The sequence below is a fragment of the Megachile rotundata genome, chromosome 9 (genome assembly GCF_050947335.1).
Source record: "Megachile rotundata isolate GNS110a chromosome 9, iyMegRotu1, whole genome shotgun sequence".
Taxonomy (NCBI): domain Eukaryota; kingdom Metazoa; phylum Arthropoda; class Insecta; order Hymenoptera; family Megachilidae; genus Megachile; species Megachile rotundata.
In genome coordinates, this window is record NC_134991.1 from 16,376,601 (window position 1) to 16,401,247 (window position 24,647).

A 24,647-nucleotide genomic window follows, 5' to 3' on the forward strand; every position below is an offset into this window, starting at 1 on the left:
CCTTTGAATAAAGAAACGTTAGAAAACAAAGGGAAACGGACATTTTCCTTGACTCAAAGTTTTTACGTTTTTAAAGTCCGTCCAACACTCGGAAATTTTTACGCTTATTTCGGTTCGGATATATCGATCGACGATCGGATGACAATTAAAGAGTTAAATTCGAATCGCTGCAGAGGTCGGATCGAGAAGAAAATATCTCGTCAACATATGGATATCCTTCGTATAAATTTTTATATAAATTCATGCGGCAGCTTATTAATTATGTAACAAGTTATTAAATTTGTCGATCGGGACAGAGAAATGCGGTAGCCATCTCGTGGTACAGAACGAGAGCTAATGGAATTAAATTGTTAATAAAATATTTATATTTGTTGACTTTCACGAATTATTGGAACTCGCAAAGTGTGCTAGTGGCATACATTACTGCTCTTTGAAACATATTATCGTTTATTAAATAGAAAAAAATCAATATTAATTGAATCATTTAAAAACGGTACTGCTAGCGGCATCTAGCGGTGAACGGAGGAACTAACGAAATAGAAAATTGTGTTTTTCTCGAAAACTAGACACTTTTCCGAAATTCCAACAAGTACAAAATGCTTGTTAATCCTTGAGGAACACATATAAGTCGATTTTAAGTTGTTGGGAGCGTTAATAAAGAAAAAAAAAATAATAGCGTTTTATGGACCTAAAAATTCGTAGCCACCTAGCGGTGAAAGTTGGAACTAACGAAATATAAAATTTCGTTTTTCTCGAAAACTGGGCACTTTTTCGAAATTCTGACAAGTACAAAATGCTTCTTAATCCTCAAAGAACAGTTATAAAGTGAAATTAAGGCGCTGGGAGCGTTAATAAATAAAATAAAAAAAATAGCATTTTATGGACCTAAAAAATCGTAGCCACCTAGCGGTGAAAGTTGGAACTAACGAAATATAAAATTTCGTTTTTCTCGAAAACTAGGCACTTTCTCGAAATTCTGAGAAGTACAAAATGCTTCTAAATCCTTAAGGAACACATATAAATCGATTTTAGATCGCTGGAGGCGTTAGTAAAGAAAATGAAAAAATTAGCATTTTATGGACCTAAAAAACCTCGGCCATCTAGCGGTGAAAAGTGGAACTAATAGAACAAAATTTGAAAAAGGATATCTTCAAAAAACATGGAATTTTTCTACTAAATAGATATTATACGACTAAAATACACTTTTAGAACGTCTTCAAAATGATCTGCACGCGTTATTAAGGGCGAGAAAATGACTTTTTTTTCGAAAATTATACACGATATTTAGTTCCATTAGTTCCACTTTTCACCGCTAGATGGCTGAGGTTTTTTAGGTCCATAAAATGCTATTTTTTTCATTTTCTTTATTAACGCTTTCAGTAGCCTAAAATCGATTTATATGTGTTCCTTGAGGATTTAGAAGCATTTTGTACTTGTTAGAATTTCGAAAAAGTGCCTAGTTTTCAAGAAAAACGCAATTTTATATTTCGTTAGTTCCAACTTTCACCGCTAGGTGGCTACCATTTTTGAGGTCCATAAAATGCTATTTTTTTTATTTTCTTTATTAAGGCTTCTAGCGATTTAATTTCGCTTTATAGCTCTTCCTTGAGGATTTACAAGCATTTTGTACTTCTCAGAATTTCGAAAAAGTGGCTAGTTTTCGAGAAAAACGAAATTTTCTATTTCGTTAGTTCCAACTTTCACCGCTAGATGGCTACGAATTTTTAGGTCCATAAAATGCTATTTTTTTTATTTTCTTTATTAACGCTTCCAGCGACCTAATATCAATTTATATATGTTCCTTGAGGATTTAGAAGCATTTTGTACTTGTTAGAATTTCGAAAAAGTGCCTAGTTTTCGAGAAAAACGAAATTTTCTTTTTCGATAGTTTCGAGATTCACCGCCAGATGGCGCCACCGGTACTGTTTTCTGCAAAAGCGCGTAAATATGCGTGTATTTTAAAAATCCATGTAAAAATAAGATTTTCAAATTACTTTAAAAGTAGTTTAAGAAATTACCAACTGTCAAATACAATATTTTCGGCATTTAGGAAATTAATATGGAATATGTTCTTTTGTTTGATGCCACTTTATTCTTTCTGCGCATGCTACTTCGTTCGATACTACGCTTTCCGTAATTAATAGTAATCTATGGTGCGATCTTAAAGGGAAATATTTTCTTTCATTTTTATATGTTTCATAAATATATTAACTAGATATACCTACTTCGCGCGATCGAGAGAAGGAAATAACTGATCGAGGCGTACTATTCACGTATTCATATTTTATTTCTATACACTTAACGCTCCTCACATAATTTTACAATAAATTTTGTTCGTTTATATAGTACTAGGCTAGGAGAGATCCTTCGTTTCGCGTTGGGAGGCGTACCAGGAGATTGAAACGTCCGAAACAACGAAATCTGGGATGACCCCAAACTCGCGGTATAATTTTAAAATCGCCAAACTATCGGAACGAACGAAATTGGTCGATGTAGATCGTTCGAACGATTCGTTTCGCGCCGATCGTTAGTCCCGCGTAAAAGGGATAGAGCGTTCGTAGGCGCCATCGCGGTGTCGAGTCGACGCGCATCGCTAACAGGGTGCATGCGTGAAACCAGTTCTCCTTCGAAACTCCTCCCAGAATTTTTACGGACGAGGTTACGTCTCTATTGGCTAGCGGATACACGGTCGATGGTTCTTCCAACCACCATGATCTCTCCACCCCCGATCACCAGCGTTCCAGTTTGTCGGCGTAAACTCGCGAGAAGTACGACCGTTCATTATTCGGTCGTAAAACCGGTCGAGAGAAGAAGAACACCGAGTCAAGCGAACGCGTGTACGCGCGCGAAAACGTCGTCGGTTTGGCCGTGGCGATCGGCCTCCTCGTATTCCGTTGGTCACGTCGAGTGCTGAGGAGGCGGCAACGCGATTTCGTAGCCTGTCGGCATGCCCTGCTGGTGGTGCTGGTAATGATGCGCGCCTGACATCATTTGATGATGCGTCTGCTGGTAATATTGATGGTGCATGCCCGAGTGGCTCGAGTAGTACACCGAGCTCTGGTCCACGTCCTTACCTGAAACAGCGGTTTCCGAAATCTCGTCGAACGCGTTCTCTCGATCACCACTCTTTCGATTCGCGACGAAACTTACCGGTGTCGTAAACTCCCCGGCCGTAGCAGAGCGCTTTCACGTCGTTCATGGGGCTGAGAGCTCCGTTGTGGGGGTGAGAGGTGTGCACGGACGAGGGAGTAACGGGTGGCGCGTAGCCTGGATGCCGCGGAGCCATGGGGCTCATACCCATCGGGCTACAGGGGTTCACGCCGACCGGCGACATACCCATCGTCGACAGCGGCGACATGGCGAGATTCGAATTGTCCGAATCGATGCTCTGCAACGATTGAATGCTTCCTCCGTTGCTCACGGGCCCGCTGATCACGTTGCTACCGTTTTGACAAGTCAACGGCATCATGTCCCTGTAAACGAAATAATCGCGATCGTCACGGTAACCGATCCAAGTCGTTTCGGCGCAAGATTACGATAATTATGATCTGTTTTTGCGAAACGTGGTCGATCGAGAGGTTGAAGCGGCAGATCGTACCGTGACGGTCGGTACAGATAACGCACGTGCGTGGTCGAAAATCGTTGTCGTTAAGAAAAATTGCCAGGGACCCGCCATAAATCTTGGGCCGCTCCGACGGGAGGCAAAGAAGGAAAAGTCGACGGAAAGGTCCAGGACGTGAAGCATATGCGAGGTTCCTCATTGTCTTACGGATCCGAAAAAACTTGGACCCTTGGTCCAGGCAGGACCGACCGGACGATTAAAGGGTCACACGCATACGCGCGCATTCGTTCCAAGAAGTTTCTCGCCACTAGCCTCTCCGAACGAAGGCGACTCGACGAAACGAGCTCGTTCGCGCCGGCATTGTTCGAGAGAAACGCGCGCGTTTTCTTTCTTTCTTTCTTTCGTTCTCGTTCTTTCTCCGTCCGTTCCCTGGACGTTGTCACGGGTAAGAAGGAGAACGCGCGGGTACGGTGTTCGCGACACGCACGTGCACGCACGGTGGTCCATGCGAAGCCAACTCCGCCCCTGAGCACGATTTCGAGCCTCGTTGCCGACCTTCCATTCTCGCGAACACGGACCCCGCGTTTTTACGCCCGCTTTTCAAGGTCTACGATTCGGAGACGCGCTTTCGTTTCTCGGAAACGGTCGCGAAAACGCTCCTCGAACGGATCGTCGTCGGAAGCTGGACGGATCCGCGAACGAAACGCGCGAAAAAGTTGGAAAGGAAGAACGTAGCGGTACGGCGGTAGTTTTGATAAATCGTGGCAGCGTCGGAGGGCCGGTCGTGGGCATTACGTAGTAAACTATTGGTAGCGCGAACAGCTCAATGGTGAAACGAGAGACGTAACCGAAGCTGCGTCATAAAGCGGTAATGGGGCGTCGCGTTTCCTTTTCGTACGGTCTTTGCCGGGGGAGGACGTTAAGGGCGGAACGAGGGGGAGCTCGGGCAAAGCTTATTCGCCACCGAAAAAGAATTTTTCGCTCGACACGCACGGCGTTCCCGATCGCTCGTTGATGCTTTTCGGAAGACTACGCGCGATCATTTGTCTGGATCGAAGCGAACTCACGGTCGAGAAAAATTGCGCGCTTTCGAACGTTAGCGACGGCGAGTCGACACGAGGTCCAAAGCGGACCGTGACCGAGCCGCGTCGTAGCCATAACAACGTCGTTGCTGCCTTTGCTCTCTATCTTTTGCTCCTTTTCTTTCCGTGCACTCTCTCGCACCGCGCATACCTCTTTCGCCGCGAAAATTCTCGCGATCGAGACCGCGTTTAAGACGGCATCGACGAGAACGTCGATGAATTTAACCCGGCTGTTCCGCGAACGTCGCCCGCCGATGCGCGAAAGGTCGGTCGAAAAAAAATATTCTAATCTTATCGCGATTCGCGCGTCTCGTTGTATCGATAAACGAGCGAACAAGCGTTATCCGAGCTCGAGACGGTCCACGTTTCGTTCGTTCGCCGCTGTCCCGTCTTCCTCCGTCTCCTTTCAACCCCCTTTCGTCGGAGCGTATCAAAGCGTTTACAAATAAAGCTCGCGAACGTTTACGAAGGCCGATTATCGCGGAAGACGTCGCGTCACCGCCACACTGATCGTTCGTAGGAACGGTAGCGCGAGAAACGGAGAAGAATTGGTTGGAATGCGCGATCGAAAGTCGAGGGATCGTTTACTCTGTAGAAATTCGATTCGAGCGAAAACGGGGGCGGTCGGGCATCGTGGCAAAGGCGATCTCTCGGTGTACTCGGATTCGGCTCGTACGAAGGATGATTTACCGTCTTCGAAACGGTCGGTGTGCCCCCGGAGGAAGGACGCGCGACCCCGTACAGTGGTGTACACATGTCGAGACACTTGTTGCTCGGTGGAAAAGTCGAGACCCCCCGTTGACACACGTGCCCTCCATGCACCGAATCGCCGCAGCGGGACGCTTTGGGGCCCCGCTCGAGGTCGAGCCACGTCGTATATCCTCGGAAAATTTCCAACGCGGAAAAACGAAAGAGAAACTTACGTCCTCGTTTGCGGTGTTCGATCCCTTTGCCGTCGATTTTTGAACCAATTCGACACCTGGGTCAGAGTCAGCCCGGTCTTCTTCGCCAAGTTCTTCTTCTCGTCGGAAGCCGGGTACTTGTTTCTCATGTAGCACTCTTTCAACGCGTTCCTCGATCGCTCCTTGAAGCAGTACACTACTTCCTCGCCGTCCCAGATCGTCTTCGGTAAAGGGTACTTTTTCCGCAATCGGTACTTGTCCACGGCTCCCAATGGACGGCCGCGGATCTTTTCCGCCTCGCGATAGTGCGATTTGAACCACATGTCTTGAAGATCCTGGTGACGGCGCGGCGAGAACGGGTGACTCTCCAGTATCGAGTAAAGCTCGTGATAAGCGCCCCGATGAAAGGCCACCGTGGCTCTTGCCATCAGAACGCTTTCGCCGCCGCGAAGCAGTTCGCCGGGTGGTAAGGACCATAGAAACCTAGCATCGAAACGTTCGCCGTTTTAGATTCAGATATTTAGTTTGCTCGCGAGATGGGCCGTCGAAGTCGGAAGGTAGATTACTCGCGATCGCTCGATTCGAAACGTAACGAACAAAGAGGAGACTTACCTCGTGAGCTTCTCGATATCCTGACTCTGCGATAACGCCTCGCACATACAAGATATCTGTTCCGGCGTAAAATTACTGCTCGTTGTTCCCAGTGAAAGTCCGGCGATATTTCCTATATTCGTGGACGAGTTAGTCGAACCGCAGGTCAACTCTTGAGGGTACCGAGGACTCTCGTTCGACGCGGGCGTTAGATTTTGCGAATGAGAATGATGGCTCAGGGGCAGACCGGGCATCGAAGAGTCGTACTGGCCCGACGTCGCGTTTTGGTGCATACCGCCGATTTGGCTGTTGCAGTCGCTGTTCGGCGACGACAAATGATCGGAACTGTCGGGCATTCTTGCTCGTTCCTCTTCTCGCTCAACCGGCGATCATTTCTTCGCGGAATCTACGTTGACCTCGCGAACGAGTCTTCCTCCGGTCGCTTCGTTTCCCGTAGCTGCTCGTTCGGGTGCTTGGTCGCGAACGATCTCGCGTTATCGATCATTTACGAACGAACTGTTGACGACGAAAGCGAGCGTCCGTCGCTCGGACGATCGACGCCGCCAGACGATCGTTCGATCGCGTCTTTCGCCAACCGAGTTTCCATTCATGAACGCGTCGTTATTTACGGAACGCGTTTCATCTCCGATCGCGCTGTGCGCGCGTAACGTTCGTTAACTTCACTCTCGAACAAAACTGCACTGCCCGAAAACACTCGACGATCCTTTCTTCCGTGCCCGTTCGACGCCGCGACGCTTCGTGGACGAAGACACCGGGAACGAACGATGTTCGCGAACAGAAAACTCTTTAAAATCACGATTTTCACTGTGTAGCGATAATAGGTATCGCAACGATGTCGGCGATGAAAAGCGATTCCACCGCTACCGCTACGAGGACCACTGCCACTGCCGATTATTCCGCGCCGATACCGTTCCCGTTGACGTTGTCGCGGCCACAACCAGAGGACGTCGGCGGTGGTGCTCTCTCTTGCTCCGTTGTTCGGTGTCTTTTTTGTTTTTGAAGGCGCAGCGGCGCGGAGAGGAGTGGAGCGCGGCGCGTTCGAACGGGGGACGCGTGCGAACGCGTTCCTATTGGTCGACGAGGAGCGCGCGCGTTCGTTCGATTGGACGAACACGGGGGCGGCGCATATTTCTACCCCCGGCGAAAGCCACCCCGTTTCGTGACCACGGATACCGGCTTCGGCTCGTTGCTGGATCCTCACCTGCGAGCAACCTCTTCGCCGCGTTCACGGACGATTGCTCTATCTGTCTCTATCTTCGTACTCGTCCATCCTCCTCTTTTTTTGCCTTTCAATCGAGTCGTTAATCGTTGCCGCTACGCGACTTTATTACGAGAACGAAAATTCGGCATAATCCTCGTAAGTCGTAGACGCGAACGTCGGAGAGAGTTTGTCCGTATAATTATTTTTTTCTCGGATCCTGATCGCGATAAACGCAACGAGCGCACGCGTGTGGTCGAATACGCGGACGTGTCCGCGGGTAAAGCGCGAAGAACATAGGAGGTAACCAACAAACACCGGAAACGGAACGCGACAACGTTACCGTACACCGTGTTGTGATTCTAAACGGTGCTATCGCGTCTCGCGTTCGATTAATTTCAAACAACCGGCAATGATTCCCCTGGTCTTTCCCGTCGGTCACCGACGTTGCGAGCCCGCTTTTTTTCCTACCGAAAGAGAAGGACGAAGCGACGAAATTGCCAGATTCGTGAACCGTCCATGTCATCGTTCGTTCCGCGTATCGCATTAGGACGTTGCACGAACGATATCGACTCGTCGGTCATACGTATTTTACAAATAGCGATATTAACCTACGTCGATGTCGACTGGATACCTTTCAGGTGATAGACGGGCAACGATCCCACGTTTCCTCGGACAAATAATTACGGGCGAAAGGCGGCGAAAGAAAATTTGCAGAAAGGGAAAGACGATCGAGAACGAAGGAAAGCGTCGCGTGAAACGTAAAGGGTGACAGGATGAGAGAGTAACGTGGCTCGACCGAGGGAAGTCGATGAAAATAGCGTCGGAACTGTCGGACCACCGGTGTGGCGTTAAGTAGATCAATGAGAGCCGGTATTCCGGTAGACGAGCGAAGACGTCTTTCAGCGATCACCGAAATCTCTCCGTTTGCCACGCCTGGCCAATCCTTTCAATCCGCTCCGCCTTTTCCGTCTAATTGCCACTGGTCGGACGTTGCTCGTCGTTTCACCGTGACGGGAAGCGTCGTGGCCACGAGACTTTGACAAATTCGTTCGAGGGAAAGGAGAGTTCGCGCGAACGACGATCGACGCGCGACGGAACGACTTACCGCTCCGCTCTCTCTCTTCCTCTGTCTCTCTTTTTTCCTTTACTGGTAGACGGAAGCGAATGCAACAACAAGATCTTTGCGTAGAAACGCGTTTATTTGTTGAATCGTCGCATAGTTCGAAACAAGGCGAGTCGAACGTTCTCGCTAGTACCGGTAAACCAGATTGGATCGATGCTCCTAGTTCGTGTTACGTCATTACTCGAGGCTGCTTTCTTCGATTTTTCCTTCGTGTTCCGCGAAAAACGTGGAAACGCGTCGCCGATTAATGTCGCTGAGCCTTCTCTTCTTGTTCGTCAGTTTTCGTCGAGTCTGGAAAACATCCACCGATATCGGACAAAATTCCTGACAAAGTGTTCCAGGTACGTTTTCCGTAATCGAGGAAAAATCGTTTTAATTTAGAGAGCGCGCCCTAGGTAGAACGACGACACCGGCGGAGCAAGACCCGGTGATAGAGGGGCGGTGCCGCGCTCTGCGATGGCGTCTCCTTCGATTTGGTGTCGGATGTCCTGCGAGCCGCCATTTTCCCGCTCCCTCTCTGTCTCTCTCCCTTTTTCTCTTCCTCTTCCTCTGCCTCCTACACCACCCCCTTGTCATACCTCTTCTCACCCTACCTGCACCGACCTCCGCCAATCTATCCCTACCGGCACCCCTTTTCGTTCTCTCGCGCGTTACCCTCGTTGCCTTATCGAAACGATCCCGAGATCGTCGACTCTTTTTCTTTTTTTCCCTCGTTGCTATCCGCGCCCTGTTCTTTACGTTCGCTTTTCGAGGATTACCGAGAAATTTCTTGACAAGAATAAGAAACGTCCTTGCGCGTCCAATGAAATTTGCAACGATTATTTTGCGATAAAGAACGAGATAACTCGAAAACGGCGAAAGATTCGACCGTCGATGAAAAATCGATTGTTCGTAGGTGGATAAACGGAGGTATTCGTAGCGCGACGAGTGGTAGGTACAGGGGTACGAAGACAGGCTAAGAGGGGGTCCGGGAGAGGGTGGTCGGAGGAGGTGGAAAGCAACGATGCGGAGTAAAGCGGAAGAGAACAGAGCGAAGCGAAGCAGCGGCACCGGTAGCAGCGACAGCGTCGTATTTCGTTGTACCGCGTTTAATTGCATTCCAAAATGGCTCTGTGCAAAATCGACCCGACGATCCTCTCGTACGCTCGTTCATCCCCTTGAAACTCGTCGACAAACGGGTAGGCATCTTCGCCGACGTAAATCCGAATAAATTAAACGGACCGTCTGTGTCGCGTTCTCGCGACACCGTCCGCGTCCTCGAGTACTCGCTCCGAATTCGAATACGGCCTCCGTTTCGAGCAGATTACTTTCAAAGGGCAGTCGCGACGCGAATTCTTTCCGAACCAAACGAATAATATGCAGATTATAATGGATTACGATTAGCGAGGGAGGAAGTCGAGGTCCGTCGATGAATAACCGTTTCGGTCCCGGCGATCGAACGAGGCGACGAAAGCACCGTCGGGAGCGCGTGTCGTATTTCCGCGTAGACAACGTCGGTATGCTCGGGCGTAGGTACGCGTTTATATCTATAAAATTAATACGCGGGGAACAATAAAGCGCGTTGTTTGACTCGCGGGGATCGAAAGTGCTGGCGGTCGCGTTGGTGGCCGACATTGGACACCGCCTCGACGAGATAGCGGCTATCTTCGCCGCGCGTTACGTATGCGCTCGCAATCGCGCTGTTAGAGTCGTCGACGATCGTACAGGCAATTTATTTTTAGAAGCTGACATTCTTGTTACGCGCAGGTGAACGAGCTCGACCAGCGTTCCTTATTGTCCGACCACTTTCGTCGAACTTTTTCTGAATTCGTCTCTTTCCGATCGCTTCGTGAAAGAGAGGTTGTACCGAAAACAACGGAAAAATCCGTCTTCACCGTTCGCGACGCAATCGTTCCCGCGATTAGGAATAATAAGAAATTCCTGAAGATCTAACTGATTTTGGTCGATCGTTATCAAGCCGGGGAGATTTTTCGATCCAACGGGACGAGACTGCCGGACCTAAGATCTTGAAGGCTACCAGATAGAAGGCGCGAGATTCGCTCGATTCCCTCGCGACAATGAGATCGCGTTAGCAGGAGGATTAGGCGACGTAATCCGTCGGTTATTTTCCCATTAACGGGGCCACTGGAAAGATCGGTGCGGGAGATTCTGGTACTGGCAAACGCGAACAGGCGTGAACCGCACACAGGTAGTTGGCCGGAGCCGGGCCAGATCCCTTCCTAATACCCGAAAATATGCTCTTTATGTGTCACTGGCTACTTTATGCCGTGCTTTCCTGTCATCGCGTTCGCGTCTAAATCTCGAACCACGCTGCCGTTCCGCATCGTGCAGCTACTCTTCCCGGCGCTTTTGCGTCGATTATTTTGAAATTCGACGCATTCGAATTTGCTCGATAAAAGTTTCGAATTCGGGTCAGTGCACGGAGCGCGAATACGACAAGATTCCTTAATTATCATCGTCGTTTCGCAAAGTAGACACTCCCCAGTTGTACTTTATACCGGGCGAAAAGCGTGGCGCATAGGATGTCGTAATAGGTTGGAATCGTCGATTATACGGTTAGTTAGGCGCGCTCGGTGATTTGAGGGTAGTTGAAACGGTGGACTGTCATCATCTCCATTCCGACCTGCGTCGACTATTCGCGTCCACCGGTAAGTATCAACCGAATTAAAGCGGGGTTCGAAGACGCCTCCTCGTAACGCCGAAACAACGGGTTTCGCTGCTATCCTTCCGACACGTTCCTTTTTTCGCTTTAGCGACGAAAGCACGAGCAGGATTTGTACGCCCGCTAGATGACGAATTGCGCCACTTTTTATCTTCGCAGGAGGAGCAACTGCCCCATGCTCTAATCGGTTGGTTACGCGACGCTGCCAACATTTATAACGACTACTAATTATTCTCGGGTCGAGGCGGATTTCTAAAAGGGAAGAGGAGATTGCGGCGTCGCCAATTACGTCGATTTGTAGAGATACGAAAGGAGAATCGGCAGGCAAGGGACTCGCGATCCCTCGTCACCAGACGAGACTAACTCATGACCGTATGTTCCGTATGATAGTTCATCTTTCGTCGATTAACTACGACGAGTCGATGTTCCTCGGGAAGACAAGTCGCGATAGATGTTCCGTTTTCTTGCAAATTTTACGTTCGAATAATATTTTGATACGATGGCAACACGTGCCGCTTGCTTTTTACGACCAGTTATAATATGTGCCACCTGGCACATTTAACGTCTTCTTATCTACGAAGTCCTATGTCAGGTGAGTTTTGTGGGAAAAACGGTGGACGCAGGTCTCCGTCTAGAATCGTCTTACGCTGACTCGAACGATTTATCTGCGAGTAAAGTACGACTCTTGCGTCGGTGTCGTCGCATAAATGTGCCAAGCTCTATAAACTCGGTTTTCGCGTTCCGAACCGCAAATATTTTTACCGACCGACTAAGAAGCAAATCAGACGCGAGTTAGTAGTCGTTTTCCAGTTCGTTCCCGGACCAGAAAACATCCGCAAAATCAGAAAAAAAAATTCTAATGAAAAAAGTGTTCGTCCCATTTTATTTCCTGCCACGGAAAGCGAATTCGCGCGAGAAGCAACAATAAAGGCTTGACGCCATAGAGGTATTGCCACTGTTGTACCGACAATATGTTCCGGATCCTTAATAACGTCGACAGCGAACGGTATTAAGAGGTATTACAAAGCGGCGACACTTGAATGCGCGTCGAAGAGGGTTCTCACTCTTGAAAAGAGCATCTGAACACAGAGAACCCTGTTGCCCCTCGATGTTATTATGAACTCCCTCCCATTCACGCCACGTTCCTGTCTTTCCCTGTATTCCCCTCCCCCTTTCCTCTCTTTTTCTCCCGTACTTCAGTTCCTTCTCTTTCCCGCACGCGTACACACGCACAAGCATGCGCGCGCGCTATTCCTTTTCCTTCGTCCTTTCCTCGACCCTATAAACTTTCTATCTTTTCCCGTCGCAACCTCGAGAAACAACCACATGGTGGATTTTGCGCGCACCACAGCTCCTATACGTACGAACTGGCTGACCTGTAACGAGCCAAAATTTTGGAGTCACTCTTAGAGATCCTCGCGTTCGAGCATCGGATCGTTTTTCGCTATTCGGTGACGATTTTTACTCGATGCTTTGAAAGTAGCACGGTGACAAAGTAAAATATGCGAAACGAAGGGGAAATTTCGTAAGCTTCGCGTTACATCGCGACACCCCAATAATAAGGGTAGGCGAGTACATAGGCAATGGACTGGTTCGTCGACGACCCACGAACATTTTCTATCCTGGTATATACGCGCGTATCATCGTCCCCTTTTTCGTCAAGGGGATAGCTTTCAAACGATGAAATTGTCCATACCGCAACCAGGATTTATTTAATTAGAGGTTGCGCCCTCCGCTTCGCGTTCGTGGTTCATCCGTTGCGAAAAGTCTTGAACGTTGTCTCTCTTCCGGCCCGATCGTTCGACGAAGCCAGAACCGATAGTTGCAAGAACAAGTCTGTCGCGTGTCTATCGAGCGTATTTTCCTGGCGTGTTTGTAATAGGAGAATAAATTCGATCTGTTTGTACGAAAGTGTTCGAAACGTCTGAAACGCAACAGAAGCTCACGCGACTTTTTTTCGTTCAACGATACTCGACACGTTCGATAAGTTTGCTTCGAGTGGAAAGATGACGTGCCGGAGACGAAAACGAAACGCTGTCGCGACGATTCTTAGCGCTGATCGTGCAAGTGCATCAAGGCCGTGCCGTTCCTTTATCGGCTTATCGCGATCGAGTTGACCAGACTACCCGCTACGCTGTGGGAATCGAGTAATTATCGCGTCATACCTCTCGGAGTTGTATTTATAGCGCCTCCAGGAAGCGTCTCCCCGGTCTATCCACGTGTACCAGCGATTAGAAGCAGCCAGTCGTGCTTCGAGAAGCTGTCCGCTTTATCGCTCGATTGCACCGCCCGTTTTCGAGTACGTGTTTACGGTAAACGCGAATAGTCGAGCCGTGAACACGCGAAAGCCGCAAACTCGTCAAAACGCGGTTACAATCGGTTAGCCAGGAAACGCGTGAAAAGAGAAACCCAGGTAGTCCGAGCAGCTTTTGAACGACCTAAATGGATTCCCGGTTACCGATAGTCGTCGCCTTTTCGCACAACGAGGCGTAAAACGCGCTTTTAAATAGGAAAATGGAGGGCGCCGAACGCGACGTAATATTTCGTGGATCACGTACGCGACTAAAAAACGAACGAATCGATCGCGCAAAACGAACGACGAGAATCCAGGATTTATTAAGGCGAGACCCTCGCGGCGATGTCACGCGTGACGTAACTTATGGTTAGACAGCGATGCAAGCGATACAGAGAATAGCCGTATATAACGAAGGTTATGGTGTTACCGGTGGAGTGGCACGGTGTCCAGTGACTCCCATGTCGGCTTGTTATCCGGACCGCCCCATCGTTATCTGCAATTACCCCAAAACAGCCCCTAGTTTATAAATTATAGACCATTCCTATCCTCACCCCCTTACACCCTTCCACCTATCTACGTTCATCCGTCCCTGCCTTTTACCTCCGAACCCCGCCAGGATTACATCTGTCATCAAACGTACCCAATTACGTTCAATTATCGTAGCAACCACCCCTTTTACATCCTGATCACCCGTATCTCGCAATTTCCTCGTTACGAGTCGTTGCGCCATCATCCGGGGAATGCGCGCTTTCTCTCCGCCCGAATTATTATTTTCGACACCGCTTTGCTCGTATACCCTTTGCAATTTGCCGAATATCAGCGACTCCGCGACAGATCAGCGGTCGAACAGCCTCAGGTTCTAGATTAAGAGACGTAATCCTTGGTTACCGGTGATCTTTTCGAGAGCTCTGCTCGGACTACCCGTAGCCAGAGGGTCGAGATGCACGCCAACGACAATGCGATCCGCCTGGCCCGACCATTGTCGCGGAGATTTCAATGGACATCGCGACAATGAACTATCGACGACCGTGCCGCGCGTTACGTAAAGGGCGAGGGATTCTCGTCGACGAGCATAAGCCTGCTTGACTGTACTTTTCACGCCCTTTTCCAGAGCCCTTCGGCAAATTATTATTTCGTCGACCCTTCTCGTCGTACGCAAACACCCGTCCCGTTTACGTATACAAATTTCACGAGATTCTCCAGTACGCCACTTACGCTTGTTTGCCGTTTGCGGAAACCGGGACAAATGAATCGTCAACGAACGAGCTTGTATAACAGCCTTTATTTTATCGATATAATATAATAGTAGCGAGCACGCGTTACGCACCGCGTCGCGTTACGCATCCATCCGTACGAGTTACGGTAACGTATTACGAGACTTTACGTTGCGGAAATAGATCAAGCGATATGATTCGGAATTCTTCGTTCCCTCGAAACTGACCTCGCGCTTCCACTCGACCCTCCTGTCAGCTCCGTTCTCTCTCGTTTCTTCGCTCAACTTCTTGACCTTAGACAGGGTCTTCCTTTCGATAAACCTTCCCAGACGATAACGATATCTATGATAAAATTGATTTTAGCACAAAAATACATCTTCGCGATTACGTCTAGATCGTACCCGCGTCTGTAAACGACGAGACACCTCGTGGCCTACATAAAGAAACCCTCGATCAACGGTGTGTCTCCCGAATTCTTCGAATCGCGCCAAAAAAGAAACACAATCTTCTATTCTGCCAACGCGAACTCGAGAATCGACCACCGCTTCGACTTCCTTACGGAAATACGATATTCCTAACATTTCTCACTCTCTCTCTTTCTCTCTCGCTCTTTCTTTCCTTATCCCTAGGTACGTTTATATGCATATTTTATATATATATATATTTATATTTATTTATGTATACGTGTATTTATAATATGTATAACACGGATACGTACGTGCACACGAGCAAACTGTACGCGTTTGCGCACGTACATATGCGCGCACACATGCGAAATATATATTTACACACAAAACTTCAACTTTATTATGCATTTGGAAGACAGAGGTTCACGTTATGCGCAATATCGCTAATTATAAATTTATTCTCGCCATAGACGTGTACGTGCTGGTTACGCTACAATTAGGTACTCCATTACTCGTTAGCTGTAACCGTATACCGGCCTGATAGGCGCATCGTTCGATTCGATATGTTCTTTCCGTCTGCACAACGTTCCTTCGCTTTTGCACCTCGCCTCGCTTCAGCTTGAACCGTTCCACCTTAGGGAGATGGTGTCTTTCGATTTCGTTCGACCGTTCTAAAGACGAATTTATACGCTAATATATCTCGTAGAAGTGAACTATCCATCGACTAATAACGAATACACGCTGGTCGCGCGTTGAAGGATCTTCGAAAATTATGCTCGATCGACGAAGCTCGTGAACAGCATCCGGTTTGCTGGCACGAAAATGGACCGATACAACGACGGGAACAATCGACGCTGTCAAAGTAACGCGTAGAAACTGACATTCTTCTCCGGCAAGAGATTTGCTCGTTGCGAAAAGTAGAAAGGTCATTGCGTCGCGAGCTTCGTCGATCGTTTACAATGGTACATAACGTATTTACATGATATGTTACATCGAGAATCGAAAGATAAAAATTAATCACTGTATGTTAAGTGTTATATTCTATACGAAAAGTAGGTAGAATGAATAGGATCGCGATATTTAAAATAGATATGTCCGGTAGATAGGTAGATATGTCCGACGCGTACGTAGAAAGAAAAAATTTTTCACGATGCAAGGTCAGAATTACACGACAGCGTTGCCGAATACTATTTACACGTTGAAAGGAGAAAGTAATTATGGGAGCTTAAAATAGGACCGTGATCAACGTCAAATTACATAGGTGCGCCATCGCGATACGTTTAATTCGAAATTGACTATACTATTCGTTTCCGTAAATCTTTAGCTGCCTGACAGGGCTTTCTTGTCCCTCGAATTCGAGGACAACGATGTTATCGATGAGATTCTTAATGTTTCGAGCGATACGATAATATTGCGCGAAAAGTTAGGATCGACCACGCGAAAGAACAGTATTAATTTAAGAAACGAGAAATTTCGTGCACAGAAATGAACGCGTCCCGATCTCTCGTTTACGTTACAACTATTTTTACGTGAATAAACGCGAAGAATAAAATGATACTTTTCCCGAGAAATTTATTCTTCTAAACAACGTTCGAGCATTCTTCCCGGCGGGGAAAAACGAGTCGACGTCTTCGGATAAAAATCTATCGATACAACCATCAGAGCTTGCGACAACGAGCGGTAACGAGTGTGCTGCCGAATATTTCGTATACCGTTTAATATACACGAGTTACTTATTTTCTCTAATCGACATTTTTTACACCCGAGAGAATCGAACGCGTACCGATCCACGAAATTTGGCTTCGCGCTTCGCGTCTAGGTATCGCGTACGAGATCGATATAAATTTTATGGAGGAAAATCGCGTCGTTTTTATTCGATAAATTCGAAACGCGTACTCGCATCAGTGCCGTTACGAACGCTCACGAATTCTTCGTGATTTCGATAGATACGCGTGCTTCCGGATAAACGTTTGCACCGGTTGTGTTCCAACGATCGAGATAGATATGTCGTAACGACGACGACGACGACGATCAGTTACTCCCCGATTTCAGCGAGAATCGTCGGCGTTGTCGCGCGGTTTTGGCATCGTCTTGGGCAGCGTTTCTCCTAGTTTTTATTCCATGGTGTCGTATTTGACCTTCTTCACTTTGAAGTAACGATAGCCTGCGTAACCGGTGATGGTGAGCAGAACAGCAGCGGCCAGAGTCGAGCCGACCGCGACGGGTGCCGTCTCGTCTCGAACACCGCGCGCGCTCAAAGACGTACACGAGAATTCCGCCGCGAATTCGTTGTTCTTGAACTTGAACGGCTGCAGCTTCATGTTTCTACAGTTTCGGAGGAAATTTCTTACGAGACTTTCCGATTAATTCGTAACGTATCGACGTACCTGAGAAGCACACTGGCATGATTCTTTCCATCGGTCAACGGAATCTCCGTTTCGTCGTCGCAGGCGTACGATTTTCCAACCGGTGTCGGAAACAGCATGTAGCTGTGTTTCTGGTCGGTACTGACTTTGATCGTCTTGTCTTGAACGGAAAGACATCGGATTTACCGCAAAGTCTTCGTACGAATAACAGATTCTTACCGCTTAACGAACTTACTTGGTTGCTCGATGTGCTCAAAGTGTCGATCACTGGAGTTGTAGGTCAACTGAATTTTCTCGACGTACCATCGTTCGCCCCCGGGTGTCTGGAATATTAATTCGTTATGAATTTTAATATAACCGTCGAACGAACGTACAGTAATTAAGTAATCGGAGGCAAAGGGCTAAATATCGATTTCTGCTGGAAACGGCCTTTTCGTGTGCAGATTAGGTGCGGTAGTTTCGTGACCTAACGTCGTGTCATTGGATACTTGCTCGGTTAAGGGAAGAAAAATGACGTCGCGTGTCCAGACGACACGTCGCATCGAATCGTTACCTTAGCGAAACGCCATAGCAGTACGAACGCCTTCCACTTCAGGGACATTGTCACGGTGTTCTCGTTGTTGCAATTGCCGGTTACCGTGGCATCGTTGGGAACATAAATGCTCGCTTCCTGAAGAAATCGCGTTGTTTAAACATCTCGCAAATTCTGCCATCTCACGCGATAACGAGTCTTACTTGATCCTCTCCAAATTTCGTTCTGTACTTCACCGTGATCAGGGCATCCACCTGCAGAAGAATACAGGCTTGTCCGTTGCTTCCGTCCAGGCGGTACAGAGGCTGTTCCGTGGAAAACGATCTGTGGGTTGTCGTTGATTCCGTCGTCATCGTCGTAGTGCTTTTCACTTCGAAATTATCTACCGGCTTAAAAATATTATTAATTAAAACGATTTCGCGGAAAGAAAATGATCTACGAAGATTTAAATACAGTCTCCTAAAAGTCTTATCGGTCGATCGTTACATTTTAGGAAAACAACGTGGATTGCATTATTACGAAAGCAACACGCGGCAAAACGCGAGAAGCAACAGGCGGTGGCTAATAGGTTACTTTGGAAAAAAATTATCGCTTATTTTAAACCACGATCTCGTCTAGAAACTCGAGTCGCCTTATCGCTGCTTGCATCGAATAAATTATCTCGATCTTTATACGATTGAACTTTTCGTTGACGAGCCAGACGTTCGCTGTTTAGCTCGTCGTCCGATTAATGACCACGTATCACGAATCCACTAGCAAAGAAAGGCACGGAAGTATCGCCCTCCGATTTTCATGAAACTTGCTCAATTTGTTTACATCTTGTTACTGTGCATAAAGAACCCACTAAAGGATATCGTCGTTGATTTTCGAGACAGTACTTATGGGTCGGAATTATGAAAGTTTTCACCCCTTAAAGGCGCGCCTCAGTCGATTAAAAAAATACGTGTCTCTTATATTTGCTTGCTGAAGAACAGAGTTCAAAATGCGAAGTTTGAAGAGGATAGGTAAGAGGTCATTTCCATGGCTTTCCTTGTTAGATAATTAATCGTGTACGTTATAGCGCACCCACCGTTTACGGCAAGCGCGTCGAAAACACGCAACAAATTGGAAGCGTCGTTATTAAACGTCTATGCGTTTCGGAAAAGTGTTCTTACCAAAGGTAATTTGGATTTCGCAGCGGGCATGTCAAACACTACTTGCGACATCCGCCGCGTAGTGAACAACTGGTTATCCAACTTTTCGGTCGCCGGCGGATAATTGGGGACGCTGAATACCGTGCTCAGGACACACCCTGTAGGAGAATTTTGCGTTAGACGATGAACTTACATTTTTTAATAATACACGTTAATCTTCCATTTTCGATAGAATTTTTCTACTGTTGTAAGCTTATCGTTTCTCAATGTAGCTACGTATTCTTGAAACGACTATTTTGAACACCAAAATATCCAGACAAAATTTCGAAGCAAAAAGTTGTTTGGAATTTCGTGACGAGTAAGTTGTTTCAACTTCTAAAAATAAAAACGCGACAACTTGTTTCGAGCGGATAATACGGACAAATAACGGAAACTTTTGTGTTGACGTGTTATCCATCGGATTCGTGTAGTGAATCTCACGACGATTTCGCGAACGAAAAAATCAAATTTGCAATAGACGGAAACTAAAATTGCAACAATAGAATCGTAATAGATCGTCGTAACGATAAAACTTTCGCGAGTATCTGATGATACTTTATATTATGCCTCGGGATAACGCAATACCGTCATCGATTTCCAGATTTTCGAGTTTCGACGGTGATTACGAAGAAACACGGTAAACTCGTTGCTGCGTCATCGTAAAGCCGACGGACTCTCGTTTCCGCAATAAACGATCGGAAACACGATATCATTATAACGTCGCGAACAATTTCACGCAAACGCACCGCGGATCAATTGAAGGACTCACACAATACGAAGATCGCCTTGGTGTAATCTATGCGACGTGCCATCTTGCAGATTTCGCTATTCGCGATGACCAACGAGTAAAGAGAGATTTAAAGAAAATATACGTTTCCACGTAGCAGGTGTACGCGGGGTGATTTTACCTAGACGACGTTCGCGAAGCTTGTGAGACGAATGGGAAAGCTTGGTCGCGAATGGATCGATAGTGGAGGCTCTCAGCATGCGCCACGATGCCTTCTCGTACAGTCGTGCGAGTGTACGCGTATTCGTGGAAAGCACGAGGAAAAAGTTCGTTCGGTATTCCTCTTTGTGGTGGCGTTGTCGGTGACGTCGGGCGTCGGCGTCGAAATTCGCGTCGGCGTTGTCCTTCGTTCGCTCGATGCACTTCAACGACGCGGGTAACAGAATATGCCCGAGTCAACTATTTTCAACCCTTTTGACCGATCGAATAGTCCTGATATACAAATTTATCATTCACCAAATTGTCTGACGAAATTGATTCTTTCTCGTCCTTGTACTTCAAGACGCTCGAAATTTATTTCCACATAGTAATCCCTAAGTTATTCGATAAAACGATTCTTCCCTTATATCGATAACAAGGTATCACGAGTACGAAACATTTTTTTATTATTATCTTTAGATCTTTAATTGGCACTACTTTCGTTTCAAGACGCAAACGCTTTTACGTAAGAGGGTTGTAGTCACTCTTAGTAGGGAAAGGGCTAAATGACATTTAACATAAGTTCAAGTATACATTGCCTTCGGTGACCGTTGACCAGCGTCATATGCACCCCTATTACGCCTACTATTATTCCCTCCTACGCTCGACGAAGTTCTCCGCAGTTTCCACCCTATACTATTTTCTGTAAAAGACTATTTACAAAAAATCATTAAAATAACCGGAAGTATCTGTAAAAATATTAATAGTCATAACAATATCTGTATGCATCGGAATACATGAAACAGATAATTCATTGAAAAATGCAACGCGTTTCCGTATCGATCGAATTGTAAGTGCACAAATACTGCGCGTGGAGGTGTTCGTGATTAACGACGTTTTCGGTATACGATAATTAGCGATTAGCGAAATTCGAATACGGTAATCAATGATCGAAGTAGATGGCGTATAAGGACGTACTTCGGTAGACGATCGTTCGACCGCTTCTCCGTCAGATGTCTGCACGCGCGCGTCGTTACATCAGTGACAAATTCGTTGCTACGTTTTCACCGGTCATGATCGTAGCCGAAGAATAAAAACAAAACAACTGTTTATCGTACGTGGTTTCCTCGGTAAGGTTCGACTCGACGCGAAAGGAGGAATATCTGAGTTTCGATTTGATTATTTATCCATTCGAAGAGTCACGAATCGATAATTGACAAAGGTCGTAAACGAGTTTTTTGAGAAGATTATGTTCGCTCTGAGAGTAAGAGACGTCAGGATATCAACGGCCGAGTGAACTGCGTAAAAGTGAGAGGAGAATCATTTCTGATTTCCAGGCGAGCTTCGCCAATCGTTTCGCGGTTACCGCTGTAGTCCGGTCAACCGTTGAGAATTCTTTGGGTGGAAAGAGATTCGCCGCATCCGTCAATCCTGAAGCGAAGATGTCGTTCGAAGTCGAGAAACGTAAGGGTTACAAATATATTTATTTTTATTTATTTTGGTAGTTACGTAAACTTTAGCCGTGTCGATCGTTCGAGACGATCGAAATTTGTAATGCAAATAACGTCCTTCCAAAATCCTGTCTACGATTATGCGCTTTCGCGAACGTCACGGGCAAAGTAACAGGAAAAACTGGTTGATCATCGTTATTCCTGTTGAACAGAGAAATTCTTGACGATGCCGTTAGAGGAGAAAAGAAAATATTACAAAGGAAGCGTGACCACGTTAGATGAGATCCCAACGTGGGTGGAATACTGGAAAAAAAATAAGTCGAGTATCGATGTAACGAATCTCGAAAAAGTCGAGAAAGTCGACGAGGATATAGCGAAGAAAATTTCTATATGGCAAGGCGATATCACGTCTCTCGAAATAGACGCGATCGTTAACGCTGCGAATTCGAGTCTTCTCGGCGGTGGTGGAGGTACATAGCAAACGTTACTTAGAAAATGTTGAAAACAGGGATATGTCGATATTAAAGGATGCAAAATATTCTACAGTTGACGGAGCTATTCACAAAGCTGCTGGACCAAATTTAAAGAAAGAATGTGCTACGCTAGGAGGCTGTCACGTAGGAGAGGCTAAAATAACAGGGGGTTATATGTTGCCTGCAAAGCGTTAGTATTATTAAACGGAACAAAAAGCGGCAAGGTTCTTTCACGAATGTAATGTTTTAGATGTCATTCATACGGTTGGTCCGCAAGGGGAGAAACCAGAAAAGTTGAGGGAATGTTACGAAAACAGTCTTGCCGTTGGCAGAGAGAATCAGTTACGCGTAATCGCTTTCCCTTGCATATCAACAGGAATTTATGGATATCCTCAGAGACCCGCAGCCAACATAGCTCTGTCGACGGTTAAGAAGTTCCTACTCGATAACAGAGACGCGGTAAGAATCCATATCGACAACGCGTAACAGTCGAAAAAAAAAAGTGCGACGATATCGATACCTGTTTCAAACTTGCAGATGGACAGAATCATCTTTTGCCTGTTTCTGAAAAGCGACAAAGACATATACGAGGAGTTGTTACAGAAATATTTTGCTATCGATTAAATTACCTACCGGCAGAGGTATCGTTATTTTAAAACGAAATTCATAATAAGCAAAGTAAAACTGTACGAGTGTATACGCCCAATAATATTCGTAGAAAAGTATGAGAAGACGTATCTTTCTTGAGACATTTCCTCTCGTTCGAATCGTGCGGGAATCGTGAAAGAGAGCAGCACGTTGTATTCGGGGATCGAGTGGTCGGAAAAGGGTACCCGCGTATAAAGACGGTTCAAAAGTTGGCGGGTAATCGCGCGTTCGACGGTCGCGCAGTGGCTGTGATTCGGTCGATCGTAGCGCCGCGACTTTACGGCTCGTCCGCAACGCGTTTCGGCCCGACGACGGCGCGTCGCCATCTTGAAAAATCGAAGTGTGGTAATGTCTGTATGTGGTAATAGGTGGGGGACGGTCGTTAATGTGGTGCGTCTCGTACAGAAAATCTGTCACAAATGGGTAAATATCTGTTGTATTGAAAACGCTCGATCGAAGGGCCGTTCGATTCGGTATTTATCGCGTCGGACGAAACGCGAAAACGTTGGTAAACGAAGCACACCCATCGGTTCGTAGTGCTCTCGCCGATCTGTCGTGGCGAAGGTGCGCTCTCTCGAGCAAGTTTGCGGCTAGTGAGCAGTGCGTGCGTTTAAAGTACAGTGTCGTTTTCGCGAATCTTTCGTACGATTTACGGCTCGATCTCGTTCGCATGGACGAATTCGCGTTCCATCGTATCGTGGAAAGTAACGCGTCGTCGAACGTCTAATAACGCAGAGTACGTGCGTATGCGCGTTCGCGGCATCGAGTATTCCCGGATACGTCGGTTCGTAAAAGAACCTTCGGAAAAAGAACTAGGATATCGGAGTATCGGCTTCGAAACAGGACATAGATCGTACCACGTCGGTGTTTTTCGTTCTCTCGTTCGGTCGCTCGGACAAGGCGGACGTACGGACCGAGTCCCGTAATCCTGAATGGCCGCCGCCACCGCTTTCTAGGTTACTGACGGACACTCGAAGAGAGCGACGGAGAACGAGCGAGAGAGATAGGGTGCACGCGTGATAGAGATAGAGAGGGAGAAAAAGAGAGAACGCGCGAGCGAGAGGGAGAGAGAGAGAGAGAAAGGCGTAGAAAGAGAGCAAACGAAACAGAGAAGGGGCGTAGAGAGAAAGAGAAAGAAAGATACCGAGCAACCGCGAGCGCGCGCGCGCTCGCGATTCCACGTACGACCGAACACCGATGTGCGGCCACCGAGGTACGCGATCACCGCCGTATCCCGGGTGTTTTTCTCGCGTACGTCGCCGATCCCGGATCGGAGGCTCGCTGCATGCGGCAGACGAGGCTTGAGTCGCTGGTGCTGCTACTGCCGCTGGTGCTGCTGCCACCGCCGCCGCCGCCACCACCGCCACCGCCGCTTCCACCGCTGTCCTCGTCGCGCACCTCGCGCACCTCGACATCGACGACGAGGCTTTACCTTAGATAAACGCGTGCTGCTTTCGTATTCGTACGCGCGTGTATGCCTCTTGACGCGTACGTATCATAACGAACCAGTGATATATTCCCGAACGCGTTGCATCCTTTGCCTACCAGTACAAGTGGGTGTGGGTTTTGTTCGTATGGCTGGCGTGTGTGTGCGCGCGTGTGCTCGCGTGTACGTGCCGTATGTACCTGCGCTCGCTCGCGCGCGCTGTGCCCATGCATGACCGTTCACCGTTCGCTTACGTGCACGATCGTGTAAGCGTGGTAAGTATCCAAAAAATCGGACGCAAGGGGAAGGGATTACCAGCGAAGCTCGTCGCGAGGAGACGCTCCGTTTTTTTTCCTTTCTCTCCTTCGGTCTCCCTCCGATTTGGCTCCGAAAAGGCTTCCTTCCTCTCGTCCCCGGCTTCCCTTCTTATTTTCGTTCTCGTGCTTCTCGTTCTAACCCCACATTTTCCTCGTTCCTCTGTCACGATCGCGTTTCGAAACTGACCGAGGAAACGCGTTCCTGGCTGACGCGTCCAGCTGTCTACCCGTCCGACACGTTCGCTGCTTCTCGATTCGATCGGTGTATCCAATTTT

At 47.5% G+C, this 24,647-nt stretch overlaps 4 protein-coding genes across 11 annotated transcripts in view; 2 read left to right on the forward strand and 2 right to left on the reverse strand.

Annotated features, from left to right (window-relative positions):
* Positions 1–2,263: 2,263 nt before the first annotated feature.
* On the reverse strand, positions 2,264–7,286 carry Six4 (homeobox protein six4). The gene is made up of 4 exons (XM_012296084.2): positions 6,159–7,286; positions 5,568–6,029; positions 3,151–3,473; positions 2,264–3,074 (listed from the first exon to the last, which is right to left on the reverse strand). The coding sequence occupies exons 1-4, from the start codon at positions 6,491–6,493 to the stop codon at positions 2,899–2,901; spliced, it is 1,296 nt and encodes a 431-aa protein (XP_012151474.1). The 5' UTR covers positions 6,494–7,286; the 3' UTR covers positions 2,264–2,898.
* Positions 7,287–14,706: 7,420 nt separating this feature from the next.
* Positions 14,707–24,504, reverse strand: LOC100881950 (lysosome-associated membrane glycoprotein 5). 5 transcript variants are annotated; one of them, XM_076535800.1, is made up of 7 exons: positions 24,370–24,504; positions 19,114–19,250; positions 18,163–18,348; positions 17,981–18,097; positions 17,663–17,750; positions 17,449–17,587; positions 14,707–17,386 (listed from the first exon to the last, which is right to left on the reverse strand). In XM_076535800.1, exons 2-7 carry the CDS (start codon positions 19,162–19,164, stop codon positions 17,176–17,178), a joined length of 792 nt encoding a protein of 263 aa, XP_076391915.1. In that variant the 5' UTR covers positions 19,165–19,250; positions 24,370–24,504; the 3' UTR covers positions 14,707–17,175. The 5 variants fall into 5 exon arrangements, with proteins under 5 accessions (XP_076391915.1, XP_076391914.1, XP_076391913.1 ...); XM_076535799.1 differs by lacking the exon at positions 24,370–24,504 and adding an exon at positions 23,486–23,848; XM_076535798.1 differs by lacking the exon at positions 24,370–24,504 and adding an exon at positions 20,651–20,750.
* Positions 21,034–22,705, forward strand: LOC100882058 (macro domain-containing protein PG1779). 2 transcript variants are annotated; one of them, XM_012296105.2, is made up of 6 exons: positions 21,034–21,186; positions 21,394–21,520; positions 21,720–21,977; positions 22,054–22,170; positions 22,231–22,439; positions 22,518–22,705. In XM_012296105.2, the coding sequence occupies exons 2-6, from the start codon at positions 21,499–21,501 to the stop codon at positions 22,602–22,604; spliced, it is 693 nt and encodes a 230-aa protein (XP_012151495.1). In that variant the 5' UTR covers positions 21,034–21,186; positions 21,394–21,498; the 3' UTR covers positions 22,605–22,705. The 2 variants fall into 2 exon arrangements, with proteins under 2 accessions (XP_012151495.1, XP_003708019.1); XM_003707971.3 differs by having other exon boundaries at positions 21,084–21,320.
* LOC100883716 (serine/threonine-protein kinase MARK2) overlaps positions 22,894–24,647 on the forward strand; it is a 47,636-nt gene continuing 45,882 nt past the window's right edge. Inside the window, exon 1 of one of the 3 annotated variants that reach the window (XM_076535747.1) lies at positions 22,894–23,051. The gene's annotated coding sequence lies outside the window, so the exon portion shown is untranslated. Of the gene's footprint in view, positions 23,052–23,924; positions 24,117–24,146; positions 24,330–24,647 lie in introns of those variants that run through there. The other 2 variants (XM_076535750.1, XM_076535749.1) reach the window with 2 other exon arrangements.

Coding starts and splice junctions, on each gene's coding strand:
- LOC100881950 (XM_012296106.2), bottom strand. CDS start 20,118: ATGCTGAGAGCCTCCACTATCGATCCATTCGCGACCAAGCTTTCCCAT. Junction 19,251..20,039: donor GCTTCGCGAACGTCGTCTAG/GTAAAATCACCC, acceptor ATTCTCCTACAG/GGTGTGTCCTGAGCACGGTA. Junction 17,387..17,448: donor CATGCCAGTGTGCTTCTCAG/GTACGTCGATAC, acceptor CCGAAACTGTAG/AAACATGAAGCTGCAGCCGT.
- LOC100882058 (XM_003707971.3), top strand. Junction 21,521..21,719: donor GTCGTTCGAAGTCGAGAAAC/GTAAGGGTTACA, acceptor CCTGTTGAACAG/AGAAATTCTTGACGATGCCG. Junction 21,978..22,053: donor TCTTCTCGGCGGTGGTGGAG/GTACATAGCAAA, acceptor AATATTCTACAG/TTGACGGAGCTATTCACAAA.
- Six4 (XM_012296084.2), bottom strand. CDS start 6,493: ATGCCCGACAGTTCCGATCATTTGTCGTCGCCGAACAGCGACTGCAAC. Junction 6,030..6,158: donor GATATCGAGAAGCTCACGAG/GTAAGTCTCCTC, acceptor TTTCGATGCTAG/GTTTCTATGGTCCTTACCAC. Junction 3,075..3,150: donor CCGGGGAGTTTACGACACCG/GTAAGTTTCGTC, acceptor CCGCTGTTTCAG/GTAAGGACGTGGACCAGAGC.